Source organism: Asterias amurensis, chromosome 1, assembly GCF_032118995.1.
Source record: "Asterias amurensis chromosome 1, ASM3211899v1".
NCBI classification, from domain to species: Eukaryota; Metazoa; Echinodermata; class Asteroidea; order Forcipulatida; family Asteriidae; genus Asterias; species Asterias amurensis.
This window is the reverse complement of record NC_092648.1, coordinates 34336838-34354539: the sequence shown is the minus strand read 5'-3', so window position 1 is coordinate 34354539 and position 17702 is coordinate 34336838. Positions and strand designations below refer to the sequence as shown.

Below are 17702 nucleotides of genomic sequence, written 5' to 3'. Positions count from 1 at the left end.
AGGTTTTTTTCATTTAAAATACCACAAAAATCTTAAATTTTTACGTTATATATACATTTGATACCCAAATTTGGAAAATATGTAACAACTATATTGAATAATTGTTTAAAACTGTTTTAGAGTAGGATTTGTGCGGAGCGATATTAAGATTTCAACGCTCGTTCGGTTTGCATAGAAACAAGAGACCTCACCTTTGAACTATGAACTTTTTGATTTGCATAATCAAGATGTCTGCGCCCACGAACACGTGAACTGACACACTTCCTGTGTTTTTCGATGTAAACCAATGATCGGCGTGGTGTAAACAAACGCAGACCGTATAAATATTATTAGATATAGTCATTGTAATAATTTCTGAATAAAGTAAGTTCATAGAGTTATTTGTGGACTACACTACAGTACTGTATTGGTGATTTAAAAATTGCATTGAATGACACACAGTGCACACGTAACTCGGATTGCCATTGGCTTGCACGCGACCGAGCGAGGGCTAGCCAGTGATTGGTGAAAAGTAACGTGCTCACAATTTGCATCTCGTTATCTTGGTACGGTTTTATCGTCAGCATGGCATCGCCCCATTGGAAGGATCTTGAGATCGTCCTTCTTGAGCCCAGTCATTGTAAACTGCTCTCAGCAGAATCCTCATCCTGTTTGGAAGAAATCGGTAAATCAAATTTGCTTTTGAGATAGATTGTTTTGTTTTGATGTTGGAGCTTTTATTTTATATTAATTTTCAATATAAACCACAAGGGAAACTGACTGGATAAACTTTGAAATGATTTTATCCGGAGGTCGTTGGTTCGAATCCCACTCTAGTCAATTCTTTGTTCAAACCCAAAAATTTTATTAATTTTCATCTTCTTTTTGTGCAGCAATTTCATGTAGACTTTGTCAGGTTGTTGAATAATCTTTATGTTTATTTTTCATGTTGTTCTTTTTTTTGCCACATGGAAAGGTTTTCATATCCTGCCATCACTTTTCCCTAATTTTACAAGCAAGAGTAAATATATGTCATAATTTAGACAATTAGAAAATTTTGAAATTTTGTCATTATCGGGCGTACAAAACAAAAGTTTGTCATAAGTACAACTACAACCAATAAAGACAAAATTTTTAAAAGGGAGTACAGCGCCCCAGTTACTGGGTCTAGTCATATTTGGGTTAATTAGATAATATTTTATTTCATGTGAATGGTAAAGTGGTCACGTGGCAGGATGGATAAAGACAATTTGTCTAAAATTGTACGTACTTTTGTTTGGGTTAGTTTTTTTGAGCTAGATTAGAATAGTAAAGTGAGGTTTGTACTACTATTGTCTCCACATGGACTATGGAGATTGATAGCAGAACAAACATTATCCACCTTATTTTGTTTAACTGTGTTACATTTCTAAATGTTTTTGTTACTGCTCCAGCTTCAAATGATGGCAACCTTTTACTCTGCGTAAAATCTATCATCGATGGTGACTATGAGCAAGTTCTTTTGGGAGAAGTCGCTATGGCGATATTAGGCTCAGGGGAGGATGACATCGGTGATGCCTCTGAAGTCGTTGACTTCATTCAGAAAAAGGTTGAAGCATTCATCCAGAAGAGTATGACAAAGGATGACAATTCAAGGTAGGCAGGAAACTAGTGGTGTAACTAAACCCAGCTGGGGTACAGTACTCCTTTTAAAAAAATGACATTACATGTGAAATATTTTATTTGGTGGGAGCTAAAGGTAGGAATTGATATTCCTCTTAAAACAGATTGTAGGATAGCGGAAAACTACTCCTAGAACTATTTCGGTTTCTTCGAGCTATCGTCTCTACTTATGAGAAGAAGCAGAAATGCTTGTTTCATGCTCTAACATTCTGTTAGGAGGAACTTAGGTAGGACACACTGGGGGTAACTCCAATATCATTTTTCTGCGCCTTGAACATCTGTTAAGATTGATTTGGCGCATTAAAAATACTATTATTATTATCTTTATCCCCGATGCAAATTTAACATCTATTAAATCGTTTGCAGTACCCGCTGCTAAAACATAGGATTCGAATTGTCTCTAGCTGCCGGGCAATCTTGGTAGTCTAGTTGGTAAGACACTACTCTAGAATTGCAAATGTCGTGGGTTCGAATCGTGGGTTTGAATAAAATGCCTGTGATTTTTTTCACAGGACTCGGGAAAGTACTGAGTATACAGTGCTAAAACACATCGGTGTATATTGGTAAAAACCAAAAATTAATATTATTAGTATTATTATAAACCAAATTGTTAATTTTTCAGATGCAATAAGTTCAATGTTTTGATTTGTTTATATTTCTCCAGGGAGCTGTGTGTATTGTGCGTTGGAGTGGCTTGCCTGCAGCTGTTCATTCAGAGTAATTGGACAGGACCACCATGTAAAGTCAACCCTACAGATGTACTGCCAAGAAGCCTAAGTCAAGATGTTGGTATTAAGGATCATTTATAACAATATTTCACATCTATTAAATATTTGACAGTCTTTTGTATGAGTTTTGTTGCTTTGTGGATTATACTGATATTTTTTAGTGTGGATTGATACACATTCAAACCGGGGACCTAAATAAAAGAGGACAATTGGGTCCTCCGTTTGGTGAGGGTTCCCAGTTGGAAAGTGTGTACAATCCCAATGGGAGGTCTTGCCAACAAGATGGATAAAAGGAGGTCTTAGATTGCAGATGTGTTCTACACGCTTGGTTGTTTTAACATTACATATGAAGTATAGACATTAGAACAAAAGAAACCCACATAATGTAGGGACTTGAAACACTATGTGGACTTCCACACGTCCACACTGGTTTTTTAAGTGTTGAAGAACAGGATTTTCCTTAAGTGTACAGAACAAAGGAGCTGTTTAAAAGTTGATTGGTCAAAGCAATTCAGCACTGTAACAAAGAGAATTCCTGGATTGTTCAAAATGCCCAGATACTGTTGATTAACTGTGAAGTGAGTTCTAACGGCAACAAAAGGATATTCTGGCTACACTATAGACCGTTTTGAATATGACGTCACGCGGCTCAAATAGCTGACCTACAAGATGGCATCTGTGCGTGTGTGTGCGTGTGTGCGTGCATGTGCCATAGAAATCAAACCGGGAATGTTGCGTGCTGCGTGCTTCGATGATGTATGCGTTTGGATGCGCATACGGTTTGCCCTACAAGATGCGAATTTTCATAGGAAAAAGGGGTTATTCAAAACGGTCTATAAGGCCCGATTGTTCATTCTATTCGGGAAAGTCCATTTTACCAAAGTGAAGGGTACCTCTGCGAATTTGAATTCCCCCTTACCCATGTGTTTGTGTATTTCATTGTCTAATTGGGAAAATTAAACAAACTAACTAAAATATTTGTTTCTTCTTCTTGCTAGGCCAAGACGTTTCACGACTCAACAATGTCAACTCTGAGTCCGGATGACTCGGCAATCTACTCGTTGGTCACTCATCCTGAGTTTCTCTTGATATCAACTGCTATATTGAACCGCTGTAAGGCTTCTCTTGCCACTTGCGTAGTGAGTATTATAAAAACCTAGGAGTCGTGCCTTGCACTGTAACAATAATGATAACAAATTCTTAAAAAGCACATTTTACAATAACTGTATCAATACGCTTACAATAGTGCCAATGTCAATGGTAGTAAGCATCCTTTGAACCTACTTTGTATAAAGTGCCTCCCTTGATTAGAAAACCAAGAAAAGTTATGTCAATAAATATGAAACTCCGAAGATTGTCTAAAGGTGACTTTTGGAGATTCAAATAACGTAGTGTCCATTTGTAAAAGCTGCAGCCAGAGATGTGGTTGATATTCGCTGTCACCTCACTCAAACTGGATGGATTTGATTTTTTTGATGGAAATACCGTGAAGTAGACACTGTATTCAACTAAAATCTTTTGTGATAGTTTTGCTTGTAAATCATCATTACTTTATACAAAACTTAACAATGACCATACCTTAAAAAAAAAAATTCCTGTTCGCTAACAATTTTTCTCTTTTTATAAGATTTTTTTCCTAATTTTAATACCAGACGTCAGATTGGTGGAATTTGAGATGTCTGTGGATTCATCAGCAATGTCTAGACGAGAAGTCGCCAATGCTCCATGAGGAAATACATACATTAATGGATTCAAGTAAGTACATAGTTACTAAGGGTCAATTTAGAATAACCGATTTAAAAAAAAATTACTGTTATTTTTTTTTGCTAAGCAACAAATTACTTTATGTAATGTGTTGGCTGGTAACCTGTTTTTGCTTAGCAATATTTTGCTGTCTTTGGAAAGTTTTTTTCGCGTAGGCTTTATGAAACTGGTCCCAGGTTATGCATGTACAATGTTAGATCGTCAGGTTTAAGTTTTTATTAATTTCTTTATTTCGCAGTTAGCAGTAACGAAGCTCTGATGAACGGCAAACAGTGCGCTGACCTGTGCGTCATACACCATTTGGAATGCAGCCATATATGTCAATATTATTACGAGTACACAAGAGGAAAGGAGCACCTTAACACAGCAAAGAAGGTCGCTGGGTTAGAGGTCAATCTTACAGGTAATCAAATGAGTACAGACAATATTTCCAGTTAATGACAATAATGACAATAATCACTAGTTTTTATAAAGCGCTTTATTTTATGGCAGGCCTTTAATGTTGTTCTAAAAGGGGCACAGCAATGACCAACCTTCTTTTGATCTCCAGCCGAGGTCGCCCAACCGAAAGAACGTCGTGTTCCTCTGGTCTATAGGTAGGTGGTGGGGGGGGGGGGTACACCAGGCCACACATTACGCACCAAATGCCAGATCAAACAGACTAAAATCAGTAGGATTTGAAACTTTGCATGGTGTTATTATTAGGTGGGGTTTGCAGTAGCAACATGATTAAATCGTTTAAAGGCAGTGGACACTATTGGTAATTACTAAAAATAATTATCATCATAAAACCTTTCTTGATTATGAGTAATGGGGAGAGGTTGATAGTATAAAATATTGTGAGAAACAGCTCTCTCTGAAGCGACGTAGTTTTCGAGAAAGAAGTAATTTTCCACGAATTTGATTTCGATACCTCAGATTTATAATTTGAGGTCTTGAAATCAAGCATCTGAAAGCACACAACTTCGTGTGACCATGGTGCAACAAGGGTGGTTTTTCTTTCATTAATATCTTGCAACTTCGACGACCGATTGAGCTCAAAAAATATGTTGAGGTACACCAACTGTGAAGACTAGTCTTTGACAATTACCAATACTGTCCAGTGTATTTAAGAGTAGTTTGGGTTCTGAAAAGAACTGGTGATTGACAACTCAACGTTTCGATCAATATACTCTTTCTCCTGAAGACGAATCGGAGCATACTGATTAAAACACTACTCAAACGAGATGTACACATGGTGCTACTGCAAAATTTAACCTAATTAGACTAAAATCAGCCGTATGAAAGCCTAAAAACATCGCACACATAATGCGTTTCAACAACACTCGACCTTATTCTTGACCCTTCCAGCTGCACTTGGCAAAAGGACTCGGTTCCAGCAGACAGACAAGGCCCAACTCTTCTTGAGAGTCCGTCATGAGGATTCTGGTGAGACACCAGCAGCCCAAACAAAACATCAACTTGTCAAGGGTCTCCCAGTGGTAAGAAGAAACGCATTCATTTGCTTTATCCTGAAGTTGGTTTAAATTAAAGTTATTATTTTGTTTCATGCAAAAAATAGTTAATGGCCTGACGTTTCGACCCTAGCAGAGTCTTTCTCGAAGGCTAAATGACAACGTAACAGACATGAACGGGTAATAAAGTGAAACATAAGCAGTGAAGTGGAAATACATGAATGGGGTTAGAAAGCATACAGAAAGAAGCAGGGGGTAAACAATGAATAGGGGGACAAGAAAAGGGGGGGGGGAAGGGAAGGGACTGGCTTGACCACAAGCAAGAAGATGGAAACACAAAGGACAACATCAAGGGTGGGGAGAGGTGGGGTAAACAAGTAATTAATTAGTTAATTTTGTTTCACTTAAAAAATGTACACCATCTTGCACTTGGGAGTAAATCTAGGCTGGCATGATATTCTTTCCTACTTCAGATTTTCATAGTCAGATTTCAGTTTTTTTTTTTTTGCCCTTGGGGAAAGTGTCTGAAAAAAATGTCTTTTCCTTGTGTGTATGTAGATCAGCCTTTGTTCTCGGTAAAATAATCCGACCTTTTCCCAAGGACCAATACCATGCCTGTCTCAGGCAAGTTTCATAATCAAAAGTTTCCTAATTTTTTGAATACCTAAAAGTTTCTGTGATTAGCTTTTCATGTTTGATATAAGTGCAAAGACTATTTTTACAAATGTTTCATAAAAACAAGATTATATTTCAGTCAAATATTGTGTTGCTTTCTTCTAGAGAAAAAAGGTAATAGCTTAGGTTTAAATACTCTGAAGTTGTGATGTTGATAAAAGAAAATTGTAAATGTGTTCTTTGCAGGATCTGAACTTGAATGATGAAACGGTTCTTGACGCAATCAACTTCAAAGACGCTGACGTCAATCAACTTCCTGAGTTGTCCAGTGCTGAACAGGCGCTGGTCTTGGCTCTTTGGTAGGTCATTTCATTTTCTCCATCATTTTGGACAAGTTGCTTCATCGAAAACCAGCAGTGTTTATGATTAGAGAGAGAGAGAGTTGAGACTAAAAATGTTTAAAGAAAATCGCTGTCAATGTTAGTATTTCCAATATACAAGTTTTTCTCATATGAAAGCTGCTATGAAATGTTCATCACAAAAGGCTCTCTTTCCTTTGAGAAACCAGAGAATACTTTTTATACAATTTTGTTAACAGTGTGTGTTTAAAATAGTTTTATAATTTGGGGTTTTCAATGGTTCTTCTGTGAAACACAAAGGGCACCATCCAGGAAAAACCTTTCTTAGTGTCCTCATTTTATGTGTGCAATTTGCATCTAATAGTCCTTAGTTCTTATGATGTCACATTTGCTCAAAGTACCTGTTTGTCAGACAAACATTTCAACAATACTAGCTCTCATGCTATAACCACATTTACGCACCAATTACAGTAAATAAGCTCAGATTTGTACGCGCTTGAGTGTGTCTGAAATCCGTGTAGTGAGTTTCTGTTTTTAGCATTCGTCCAGGGTGCTGTTCATTATGTGATCATTATAAAACTGAATTTGTATTAAACCAATGCTGTATAATCACTTAAAGAGAATTGATGAGAAATGACAAAACTGAACTAATGGAACACTTTGATTTCTTATGGCAGTATACGAGAGAAAAAGAGTAGACCAAGGGAAGTACTGATACTAGAGGAACTAAAGGCATATATTGTGGTGAGTTATTTTATGATAGTAATAATAATAATAACAATAATTTGGGGGGCTTATCATCCTTACTCGCAGCTAAGAGCTGAATTGCGAAGGACGCGGCTACAACGTGTTTGAGAAGCAGGCATGCAAGGGCGCCTTTTGCTGCCAGCCTCATCAACCCATTATGACCACGGAGCACAGCCAAGATCGGAAGAGTTTAATTTTTCCCGAGGGAGGAAAACCAGATGGTCTGGAAAACCTTTGTGGCACAGCAGAGAACCAACGCACAACTCAACTCACATATGGCCCTGGCCGGGAATCAAACCGAAGTCACCTTGGTGAGAGGCGAGCGCTTTACGCACAAGCCAACCGTGCCACCCACTGCTATTTCTTGCAAATAGCTTGGACCCGGTTAAATTATCTTATCTAACTTTCGCCCTAAAACTCGCTGGACACTGAACTCAAAACAGCGTGTTCACCAGACTCTGATTCTCCAAACCCAAACAAGGGGGCCGTACACCAGACCCTAAAAACGGGTACCAAGCCACAAAATGCAGGTACACCGAATCTTAAAGAGGGTGTACACCAGACCCCCAAGATGCAAGTACACCAGACCCTGAGAAAGGGGTACACCAGACCCAGTATTTGCTGGATGTATGCCAGCTAACTTAAACCAAAGATATTGTGTAGGCCTACACCATGTTAACTTTACCTCCATGTTTGTATAATAAATACCCTATGGTGATATAAGAAATTGTTTGACACTAAAACAGAGTGAGGTTTAGCTGCTTTGTACCTACCTAAGGTTCTGTTACGTGCCATATGTGATAAATATAAATACATAATAATAATAATAATTGTGGCTTCTTATAAAGCGCACATGTCCGTCACTCAGTGACGCTCCTGGCGCTGTAACATACAGTATTTCCTGCAAGATGTGGGACTACGTTTTGAATTATGAGACCTAATTCTGATAGCACCATGTAATGTTTTACAAGGTGCTGTGGCGCAATTTGCTGCCGATCGGACCAGGAACACCGGGGCGAACCCCTTCTCTTTTCGAAAAGTGCACTGGGTTCTTTTACATGCGTTACATAACACATGGGACCAACGGCTTAACGTCCCATCCGAAGGACGAAGCAATGGTGAAGTGTCTTGCTTAAGGACACAAGTGCCACGGCTGGGGATTCGAACCCACACTCTGCTGATCAGAAACACCAGAGTTTGAATTCGGTGCTCTTAACCGCTCGGCCACGACACTTCCACAATACATCTTACAATGAAGCTAACCCTTCCAATTAACGCTCAGAGAAATGACACCAGTAGCCTGACAAAACTTCTTATTTCCAATAATTGACACGTAGGCAGTACTGAGACAACCTCAAGTATGGGGAATTCACACCTTAGCCTTGATGACAAGATGTCAACTTGAAAAAGACGCTGGCAGGACTGTAGAGAGAGCCATGATGCAAATGCAGGTACGTATCTTGTTATTTCTATTAGGAATTCGCTGTGTCATGTATTAATATGTCCATCTGTCCTTTTGTCTGTTTCAAGGTTCAAGGTTCAAGGTTCATTTTATTTCCACAGTATCAAAAGACAAAAAAAAACAAAAAAAAACAATATCAAACAGCAGTCACAAGAAATTATTACAACAATGAAAAATAATTGTTTCACAACATAGGTTTGAAGAAATAGATGCATAACAATGTTGACACTGCGGAGGGATCCATTTAAGAAGCAAAGCTTGTAGGCAAAGCTGTTTGTCTGTCTGGTTGTCTTGTTTTCTTGTCTGTCTGGCTGTTTTTTACAAGCTTATGCTTACCAAAACGGCCCCGTACTCTATTTATTTATTCATGTTTACTCTTACTTAAAGATATGTTTTGCTTTACTCCGTAACACATGTAACTGTTGTTATTCTTTTATGAGAGTATGGAAATAAATGTATTCTTGAATCGAATTGAATATTATTTCCATGAGCAGGCATGATATTCTTCTTCCGTCTTAAAGTCTGAATCACGAGTTGATTTTGCCCTAGGACAAATGAGATAAATTGTGATAACCTGAAATTATGATTTCAATATTTGTTTTGTTTTTAGTCTCTTGTGGATCAGTTCAATGGCTTGGAATGTGCTGTGACTGACAGAATGGAGTTATTACATGCAGTGGGCCTGCCACCAAAGTGGTCCATGGAGGTTTGTACATTATATTGCTGGTGCATTAAAATTAAAACCACATTTTGTATCCCATGCATTACACTTTTCTTAACCACCCTTAACCGATCGTTACCAAGTGAGGTTTTATGCTGATAATTATTTTGAGTAATTACCAATAGTGTCCACTGTCTTTAAACCATTGTGTTGTATTACTTAGTTATACACATTTTGTTTGTAATTTATGATTGCTGCTGATGTAAACCTCTTGAACCTCTTTAGAACTAGGGGGAACCCCAAGCCCCCAAAAGCCTTCTTTTTTTTTAAGGACGTTCCACATTTGTCAAATATTATCCTTGGTATCTTTTTGTATGATGTATGATTTCACCACCAGAGTGAGTTAGCTAGCCTGTTAATGAGTCTTGGTGTAGTGACTGCAGCCCTGGAGGTCTATGTCAGGCTAGAGTTGTGGGAAGAGGTTATTAAATGCTACACATTACTTGAGAAACCTGACAAGGTGAGTGCCTTTTTGTCTTGTGTTCATTGCTGGGTTTTCCTCCTATTTTCAAGAATTTGTTTCTTATCATTATATATTTCTGGTAAAGAGAAAAACACAAAAAAACTACCTCGGTATCAATTCAAAGAGATGTGCTTATTAGACTCTAAATTGGACCAAATTCAGCCAATGGATAATGGTATTGGTATCTGTTACAAAACTGGTAGTTCTTCTCGACAGAAAACATAATTTCAACCAAACCAAAGGATAAACGATTAAATTTTCATGTATTTTAGTCAAAAGAGGGAGCAATTAAAAATATATGAACATTCAGTGTACTACTGTGTTGCACTACCAAATTGTTTGCTTATTCTGCGTTTATTCAAATACTCTTTGTGAAAATTTTTATGTAAAAAAAACTAGTCTTCTTCTACTACAAAAAGTAATTTTTGTTAGCGAAAGTCCAAGAGGAAGGGCAATTGTTTGTCGAGTCAGTGATAACACTTTGACATTTCAGTCTTTTCAGTACCCCCGATGCAAATTACTACATCTTTTAAATTTTTTATTTTTTTCCAAAGGCCACGAAGATAATCCGTGACCAGCTGGCCATCAAGGAGACGCCCACTCTCTGGTGCATGATGGGAGACTTCAAGAAAGAGAAAAAGTTCTACGAGAAGGCATGGGAGTTATCGGGACAGCGTAATGCTAGGGCCATGAGATCGCTGGGACTGTATTACCTTGAGGAGGAGGAATGGGAGAAGAGTATAGAATGTCTGGAGATGTCACTCAAGAAGAACCCACTTCAGGTTTGCCACTCCACATTTTTTTTATAGACTCCTTTGCACAATGCGCAACGCACCTTGATCTGAAGAAATTTTAGTTTAAGATGTGGGAGGGAAACCCCAGAGAACTATTCCAGGGAAAACCCATGCAGTCAAGTAGGGACTTAAAGAGTCTGTAAAACCTCTTAAATGTAATGCTCTGTTAATTTAAGGGCTTTGTCTTCAGAGTTTGAGGAGACTGTTATCCAATTTTCAGGATTTATCTTTTTCATAAAACCTCACGCCTATATAAAGGCCCGGTCCCACTGCAGCGATAACAAGAACGATAACGTTCACGACGCAAAGAGAACGTGTTCTATTGGTTGAATTGCTCCAGGTAGAATACGCACACGCTCATTCAACCAATAGAATTAGAATGCGTTCTCTTGGCGTAGTTATCGTTATACTTCTCGTTATCGCTGCAGTGGGACCGGGCCTTTAGACATCACCCCTATATTCCCAATTTTTTTTTTTTTTTTTAAGAATAACTCAATTTATTTACTTTTATCTAAACATTTGTGTGTTTGAGTTTCTTCTGTCCTAGAAAGAAGAGTCTCTTCAGCAGAAATTTGTTTTCTTTCGGCCAACTAAAAATGTTTCACCACACCAAATTGATAACTTCGTTATGTGTACAATCCTTGTTTTTGTTTTAGTACAATGCTTGGTTCTGGCTTGGCTACTCCGCTAATAAAGCTGAGAATTACGAGATCGCTTTGAGGGCGTATCGGAAATGTGTGACCTTAGAGAGCGATGTAAGTATTTAATTCAATTAAATTCATATACACATTTATTTCCATTCTTCTATGAAAAATATCGACAAGTACATGTAACTATGGATTTTTTAAACTGGTCTTGTAACAGTTTTTTTTATAGTATTTAAGTTTGTCAGAACATCATGGGAGTGGGCTTATTTTTGGACATTATGTGAATTTTAACTTGACCTGCAAAAATTTGATTTGTGCTTTGACTTGACTTGAGCAAAAATTACATGTGACTTGACTTGAGCAAAAACAGTTTAAAAAATTTCCAATGTGTCAAATTTGATTGATAACAAATTCGAGCTCTAAGAATGTGTTATTTATTCTTGTCATTCAGAATGGGAAAGCATGGAATAACTTGTCATCAGCTCTCCTCAATCTCAAACAAAAGTAAGTTTGGCTGACAACCATTAAGATTAAAATCTAGCGGAAGACAAGCAGAGTATAAGACATCAAGGTTGTTTAATTTAGTTTTCTTCTCGGATCCAGTGAAAAAAATGAAAGTTCTTCAACCTGCGTCATCCAGCTTCTTACACCATGCAAAGCTTTGCATCGTATTTAAGACCTTTTCATGTATACTACAAAGTATGCTTGGGCCAGAAAAGTCTGTCAACAGAGAAAGTTGTAAAGCACAGAATATCTTGCTTAGTGCAAAGAAATTATGACATAACTTCTAGGATTTCATTACTCAAGACTTTCTAATCTTGTCACGTTTTTGATGTCACACTGTCAGGCCAAAAGCATTCAAGACTCTTCAAGAAGCCATCAGGTGTCTGTACGATTCCTGGCAGATATGGGAGAACTACATGCTGGTAAGAAGATCGACTAACTCGTCAAGTACTCACTTTTGTAACGTGTTCATTTCCGTAATTATAAAATTTTTAGTCATAGGGGTATTCCCCAGGCTTTCTTTTGTGTTTTTTTTTGTTTTCTCGTCTGGGATATCTACCAAATGGCCAAACTACAGACTGAGACTGTGGGGAACCACAAAACAATGAAGCACCTTGTGTTGCCCAGATTAGCAATCACAAGACTGGTCTGCAGCAACAGACTTGTCTAACTTTACTGAGCAAATCTGCTGCTTGTTTAAGATAATACAAATAATAATAAGGACAGCTTTTTATATAGTGCTCACATAAAGTATTTTCCAGTATTTTCCTTATTTTATATGGAGCTTGAAGTATGAGACCAATTCCTTTACATAGCACCATGTAATGATTGGTTCAAGGTGCTGTGGCGTAGTATGCAGCCAATCAAACCAATACACTGGGGCGAAACCTTTCTCTTTTTGATAAGTGCACTGGTTCATATTACCTTGAAAGTATATAGGATTTGAGGCATTGCATGGTGAGGTATCAATGTATATTTGGTTTGCGATAACACCATGTGTGTATCTACTTGCCAGGTAGAGTTTGTTCTTAGAGAACTGTCTTGCTTTATTCTACTGCCGCGGAGTAGATAATCGGAGGTTCGGGAGACTTCTCTGTTCTGAAAAGAACTGTCCTGCTTTTTAACTATTACCAGGGCGGATGGTATAGAAAATAGACTGGACTACTACTTTAGCTTATAGGATCGTAATTAACTGTACTGCCGCGGAGTCAGTTCTGAATTGGTCTCAACGTTTCGACTAGCTTGCTCTAGTCATTGCAGGAAACTGAAAGTATTTTGTCCCTTGAAAGTATTTATATAATTGTGTTGGGACCAACTTCCTGGTGTTGTGGTTTTTACACCAACCTATTCTCTGTGTTGTTCCCCTGAAATCTTCAGAGTTACAAAGTATGTCCGAAGATTAAAATAAATATATCCTTTGATGATCTCCAACTTAGTCCAATATCAATCCTTTCCTCCAATCCAGGTGGGTGTAGATATAGGAGAGTTCAAGGAATCCATGAGAGCATTCCATCGACTGCTTGAAATCAAGGAGAAGTATGTGGATGAGGAGGTGTTAGGAATCATGGTCAGAGCGGTTACTCAGGATTTACCAGATGCTGATGGCAATCCTTGTACGTAAATAGTCGTAAGAGTTTGCAGTTTTTATTTATTCATTTACTTACTTTTTTGTTTTTGTTTACACGTTCAATAGCACAATTAGTGCCAGCTGCGTCCCATATCCAACTCGGCCTTCGGCCTCGTTGGATATGGGCTGCAGAAGCGCTATATTTTTCTGTATTCCACGCGCTTGTGTGATAACTTATAATAGTGTCCAGTGTTTTTAAAGTCACCTGGAAATATAATTTTTTTTCTTTCAAACATAAGAGTATATGCTTATGAACAATAAAACAATTTTTTTAGTAATTGTTTGTCACGATTTATATGTTTAAAAAATATATAAAGTTGTTTGGGGGGCTGACTCCGCCTACCCCTTTTGTGACGTCAATCGAGGCAGACTTTGCCTGCAATGCGTATAGTAAACACACGTGCAAAGTACATGTACGTCCAAGTCGTGAGTTGGTACGTTTCAAAAAGTGTCTTCCTGCATTCAGCAGCAATACACCTGGTCGGCATTGCCGGAAAAAAACAATTTTTTTTTTTTTTAAATGTACAAACTCACGATTTGGTCCGTACATGTACTTTGCAATTGTGTTTACTCTACGCATTACAGGCAAAGTCGGCCTCGATTGACATCACGAACAGCGCCCTCTCGGGTCGGGGTCTACTCTTAAATTTGTAAATAACATAAGAACTGATTTTTTAAAACCTTAGCTAACTGTTTATTCACATTCCACTCATGAAAACACATATATTAGTGACAAAAGCTTTATTTTGAAAAAATACCACTTCCAGGTGACTTTAAGTAATTAACTTTATAAGTAATACTACTACTGTTTTTCGCCCTTAACATTTTATCAGCATGTAATATTTTCTCTTGCAGCAAGCGCTATCAAAGGCAAACTGGTGGAGTTATTTGGCAGGGTGACAGCCAATGTTACGACCAACGCCAAGGTGTGGAAGCTGTATGCTCAACTTCATGGTAACACATTGACTGACCTCCCAGAAAGCAATGACAAGGTCAGAATCTTCACTTGTTCTTGTTGCATTTATTTTAAAACCTGCCAGTTCTCTTAACCGCTTGGCCTCGACACGCTATAATGTATTAGTGAGCCATCTTGTAAAGTTTCCTGATTTCTTAAACATGATTACCACAAAGGAAGGCTCAAAGTTGATTTGTTTTAATGAAAAAGAAATTGATGCATTTGTAGACTTTTAACTGATGGTTTCTCCAAGGTTTGTCGTCCTTACTTGCAATTCCGTTTGTTATTTCTAAAGGCATTGCAGTGTCTTCAGAAGGCCCATCGTCTTAACACACAAAGCCAAGAGTGGAGTAAAGATGTGAAATCTTGTAAGGACACAGTGGAAGAATCGATACAACTTGCACAAGGTAAAGATTGTCAAATGGAAATAGATAGTGTTATGGCCAAGTAATAATAATAATAATAATAATAATAATAATAATAATAATAATAATAATAATAATAATAATAATAAGCAATCCCTCGATGTCGAGGAAGATGTTCTCCACAGAATAAACAAATGGGAATGAGAATGAGAAATGGAAATGGAAATGGGAATGGGAATGAGTGGTCATGAAGGTTGTTAATATTGACTTTAAGACAGTTGAAGTCCCTGGTGGGGCTGTAGGGCAATCTGCTGCCAACAATACTTGAAATCCAATCTCTTAACGATAAATATACTCGGTTCTTTTGCGTGCATAACACACATGATCTATGACTTTACATGCTATCCATAGGAAGAGGCAATAATGGTGAAATGTCTTGCTTAAGGACACAAGTGTCAAGAATGGGAGTTGAACCCACACTCTGCTGATCAGAAATACCAGAGTTTGAGACCAGAAACCACTCTGCCACAACCTGCCATGTTGATCCACCACCATGCAAAAGCCTCAAATCTTTCAGGTCATAAATTTATATCACTTTATGCAAATTGAACTGAATTCAAAACTCATTTGATGTTCATTATCTTTGTAGCTTATGAGACGTGCAGCAAAAGTAAAGTCAATAACGGAGAAGCAGCCCAACTTCTTTCATCAGCCAAACTCATGCTGAAGTCGATCATCAGTAAAGCTAAGGTAGGTTTTACACATTCAACCTTTCAGAGACAACCTTATTTGCACTGACACACTTCCGCTGCACCAACAAATAAACTAGAGAATATTGTGTTTTGTTTTACCCATACACTGGTGTGTGTTGTAATAGGTTCAAATTGCCTCTATCTACCGAGCAAGTTCGGTGATCTAGTGTTTAGACGTCTGCTCTAGAAAGGCAAATATCGAGAGTTTGAATACCAACTGAGTATTATGCCTGTGGATTTATTTGTCTCAATATAGCTGTGGACTTTTTTCACAGACTCGGGGAAAGTACTGAGTACATTGCTCAACAAATATCAGTGTATGGGTAAAAGAAATAAAATCTTTACGGTTTGTTTTGTTTTAAATCCCACTGATCCAATTTTGTTCTCATTTGGTTCTTTTTTTTTGAAATTTTTCTTTGATCAAAATAAAGGTTGCTTTTTAAAAATAAATCATATCCAAGTACTTTTGTGGTAATTAGTGAAGTTTTTTATTTTGCAGAAAGAACATTCGGAGGGGTCATCGACCCGAGCTGAGCTCTCTGACCTGTTAGCTTCAGCAGAAAGTGAACTTCAAACTGTAGTTGAGCTAATTCAACAAAGGAAGGAATAGAAAGGACAACGGAGATGAAAGACAGTCACCAACCGTTAGAGGTTACTGCAGAAATGAGAAATTTCAGACTTTGATCGCAATTCAGTCATTTTGATGTCAGCCTGGTAAAGAACAACTGCCGTTATTTTTCCCATATTTAAAGATATCCTGCTCTTTGTTCTACTTCATTGGCTGAGGATACTGTTCAGGGTTTGCCTTATATTGGAACTGAGTCCAGCCAACGGGACCAATTAGCTTGTTGTTTCATTAATGGCCGGCTTTTTCACCAGTTCATACTTCATATTAAACAGGGATGCTTTACCAATATTAAAGGGACACGTTACCTTGGATTGGGCGAGTTGGTCTATGAAAAGCGTTTGTAACCGTTTGTTATAAAATGCATATGGTTGGAAAGATGTTTTAAAAGTAGAATATAATGATCCACACAAATATGCCTCGAAATTGCATGGCTTTCCTTTTATTTTGCGATCTAACACGGTCGGCCATTTTGTAGAGAAAAAAAATTGACTCCACAAAATGGCGTGCCATGTTAGTTCACACCGTACAAGGAAAACCATCCAATTTTCGAGGCATTTTTGTGTGGATCATTATATTCTAATTTTAAAACATCTTTCCAACCATATGCATTTTATGACTAACGGTTTTCAATAGTTTTCATAGACTAACCCGCCTGATCCAAGGAAACGTGTCCCTTTAAACCAGCCAGTCGAACCACTTGGAGGTATTGGCGACTACTGCTTTTTAAAACACAGCAGCAACCTCAACCCTTGCAGGTACCCATTTATACTCTTGGGTGGAGAGAAGCAATTATAGTAAAGTATCTTGCTCGAGGACACAAGTGTCACGACCGGGATTCGAGCCAACACTCCAATGACTTAACCACCAGAACTTTGAATTTGATGCTCTTACAGGCAGTGGACACTATTGGTAATTACTCCAAATAATTATCAGCATGAGAACCTTACTTGGTAACGAGTAATAAGGGAGCTGTTGGTAGTATAAAACACTGTGAGAAACAGCTCCCTCTGAAATGACATAGTTTTCGAGAAGGAAGTAATTTTCCACGAATTTGATTTCGAGACCTCAGAATTAGATTTTGAGGTCAAATCAAGCATCTGAAAGCACACAACTTCATCTGACAAGGGTGTTTTTCTTTTATTATTATCTCGCAACTTCGACGACCAATTGCGCTCAGATTTTCACAGATTTGTTATTTTATGCATATGTTGAGATACACCAAGTGAGAAGACTGGTTTTTTACTATTACCAATAGTGTCCAGTGTCTTTAACCGCTCAGCCATGACACTTCTCTGTGTAGCAATGCCATGAACTTGGGCTCTAGATACAATCAGTTTATAGTAATTGTAAAACAACTTTGGCTCGGTCAGTTTTCAATGAGTTGTCTACAAAGGGGACAGCAGCAAAAAAATGCATCTTTGACTGGAACACACAGGCCATGCTTTGACTTTTCAAGCTGAACAACATGCAAGAAAC

At 37.9% G+C, this 17702-nt stretch overlaps 1 protein-coding gene across 1 annotated transcript; it reads left to right on the top strand.

Annotated features, from left to right (window-relative positions):
* The first annotated feature begins 253 nt into the window (after positions 1-253).
* LOC139937917 (tetratricopeptide repeat protein 27-like) lies at positions 254-17557 on the top strand. Its single transcript, XM_071933255.1, has 21 exons — positions 254-664; positions 1413-1614; positions 2306-2426; positions 3368-3508; positions 4022-4124; positions 4372-4536; positions 5484-5614; positions 6449-6561; positions 7239-7305; positions 8646-8759; positions 9381-9476; positions 9829-9951; positions 10509-10736; positions 11405-11503; positions 11847-11899; positions 12243-12321; positions 13365-13512; positions 14382-14518; positions 14777-14888; positions 15496-15596; positions 16098-17557. The coding sequence occupies exons 1-21, from the start codon at positions 565-567 to the stop codon at positions 16206-16208; spliced, it is 2544 nt and encodes an 847-aa protein (XP_071789356.1). The 5' UTR covers positions 254-564; the 3' UTR covers positions 16209-17557.
* Positions 17558-17702: the final 145 nt, after the last annotated feature.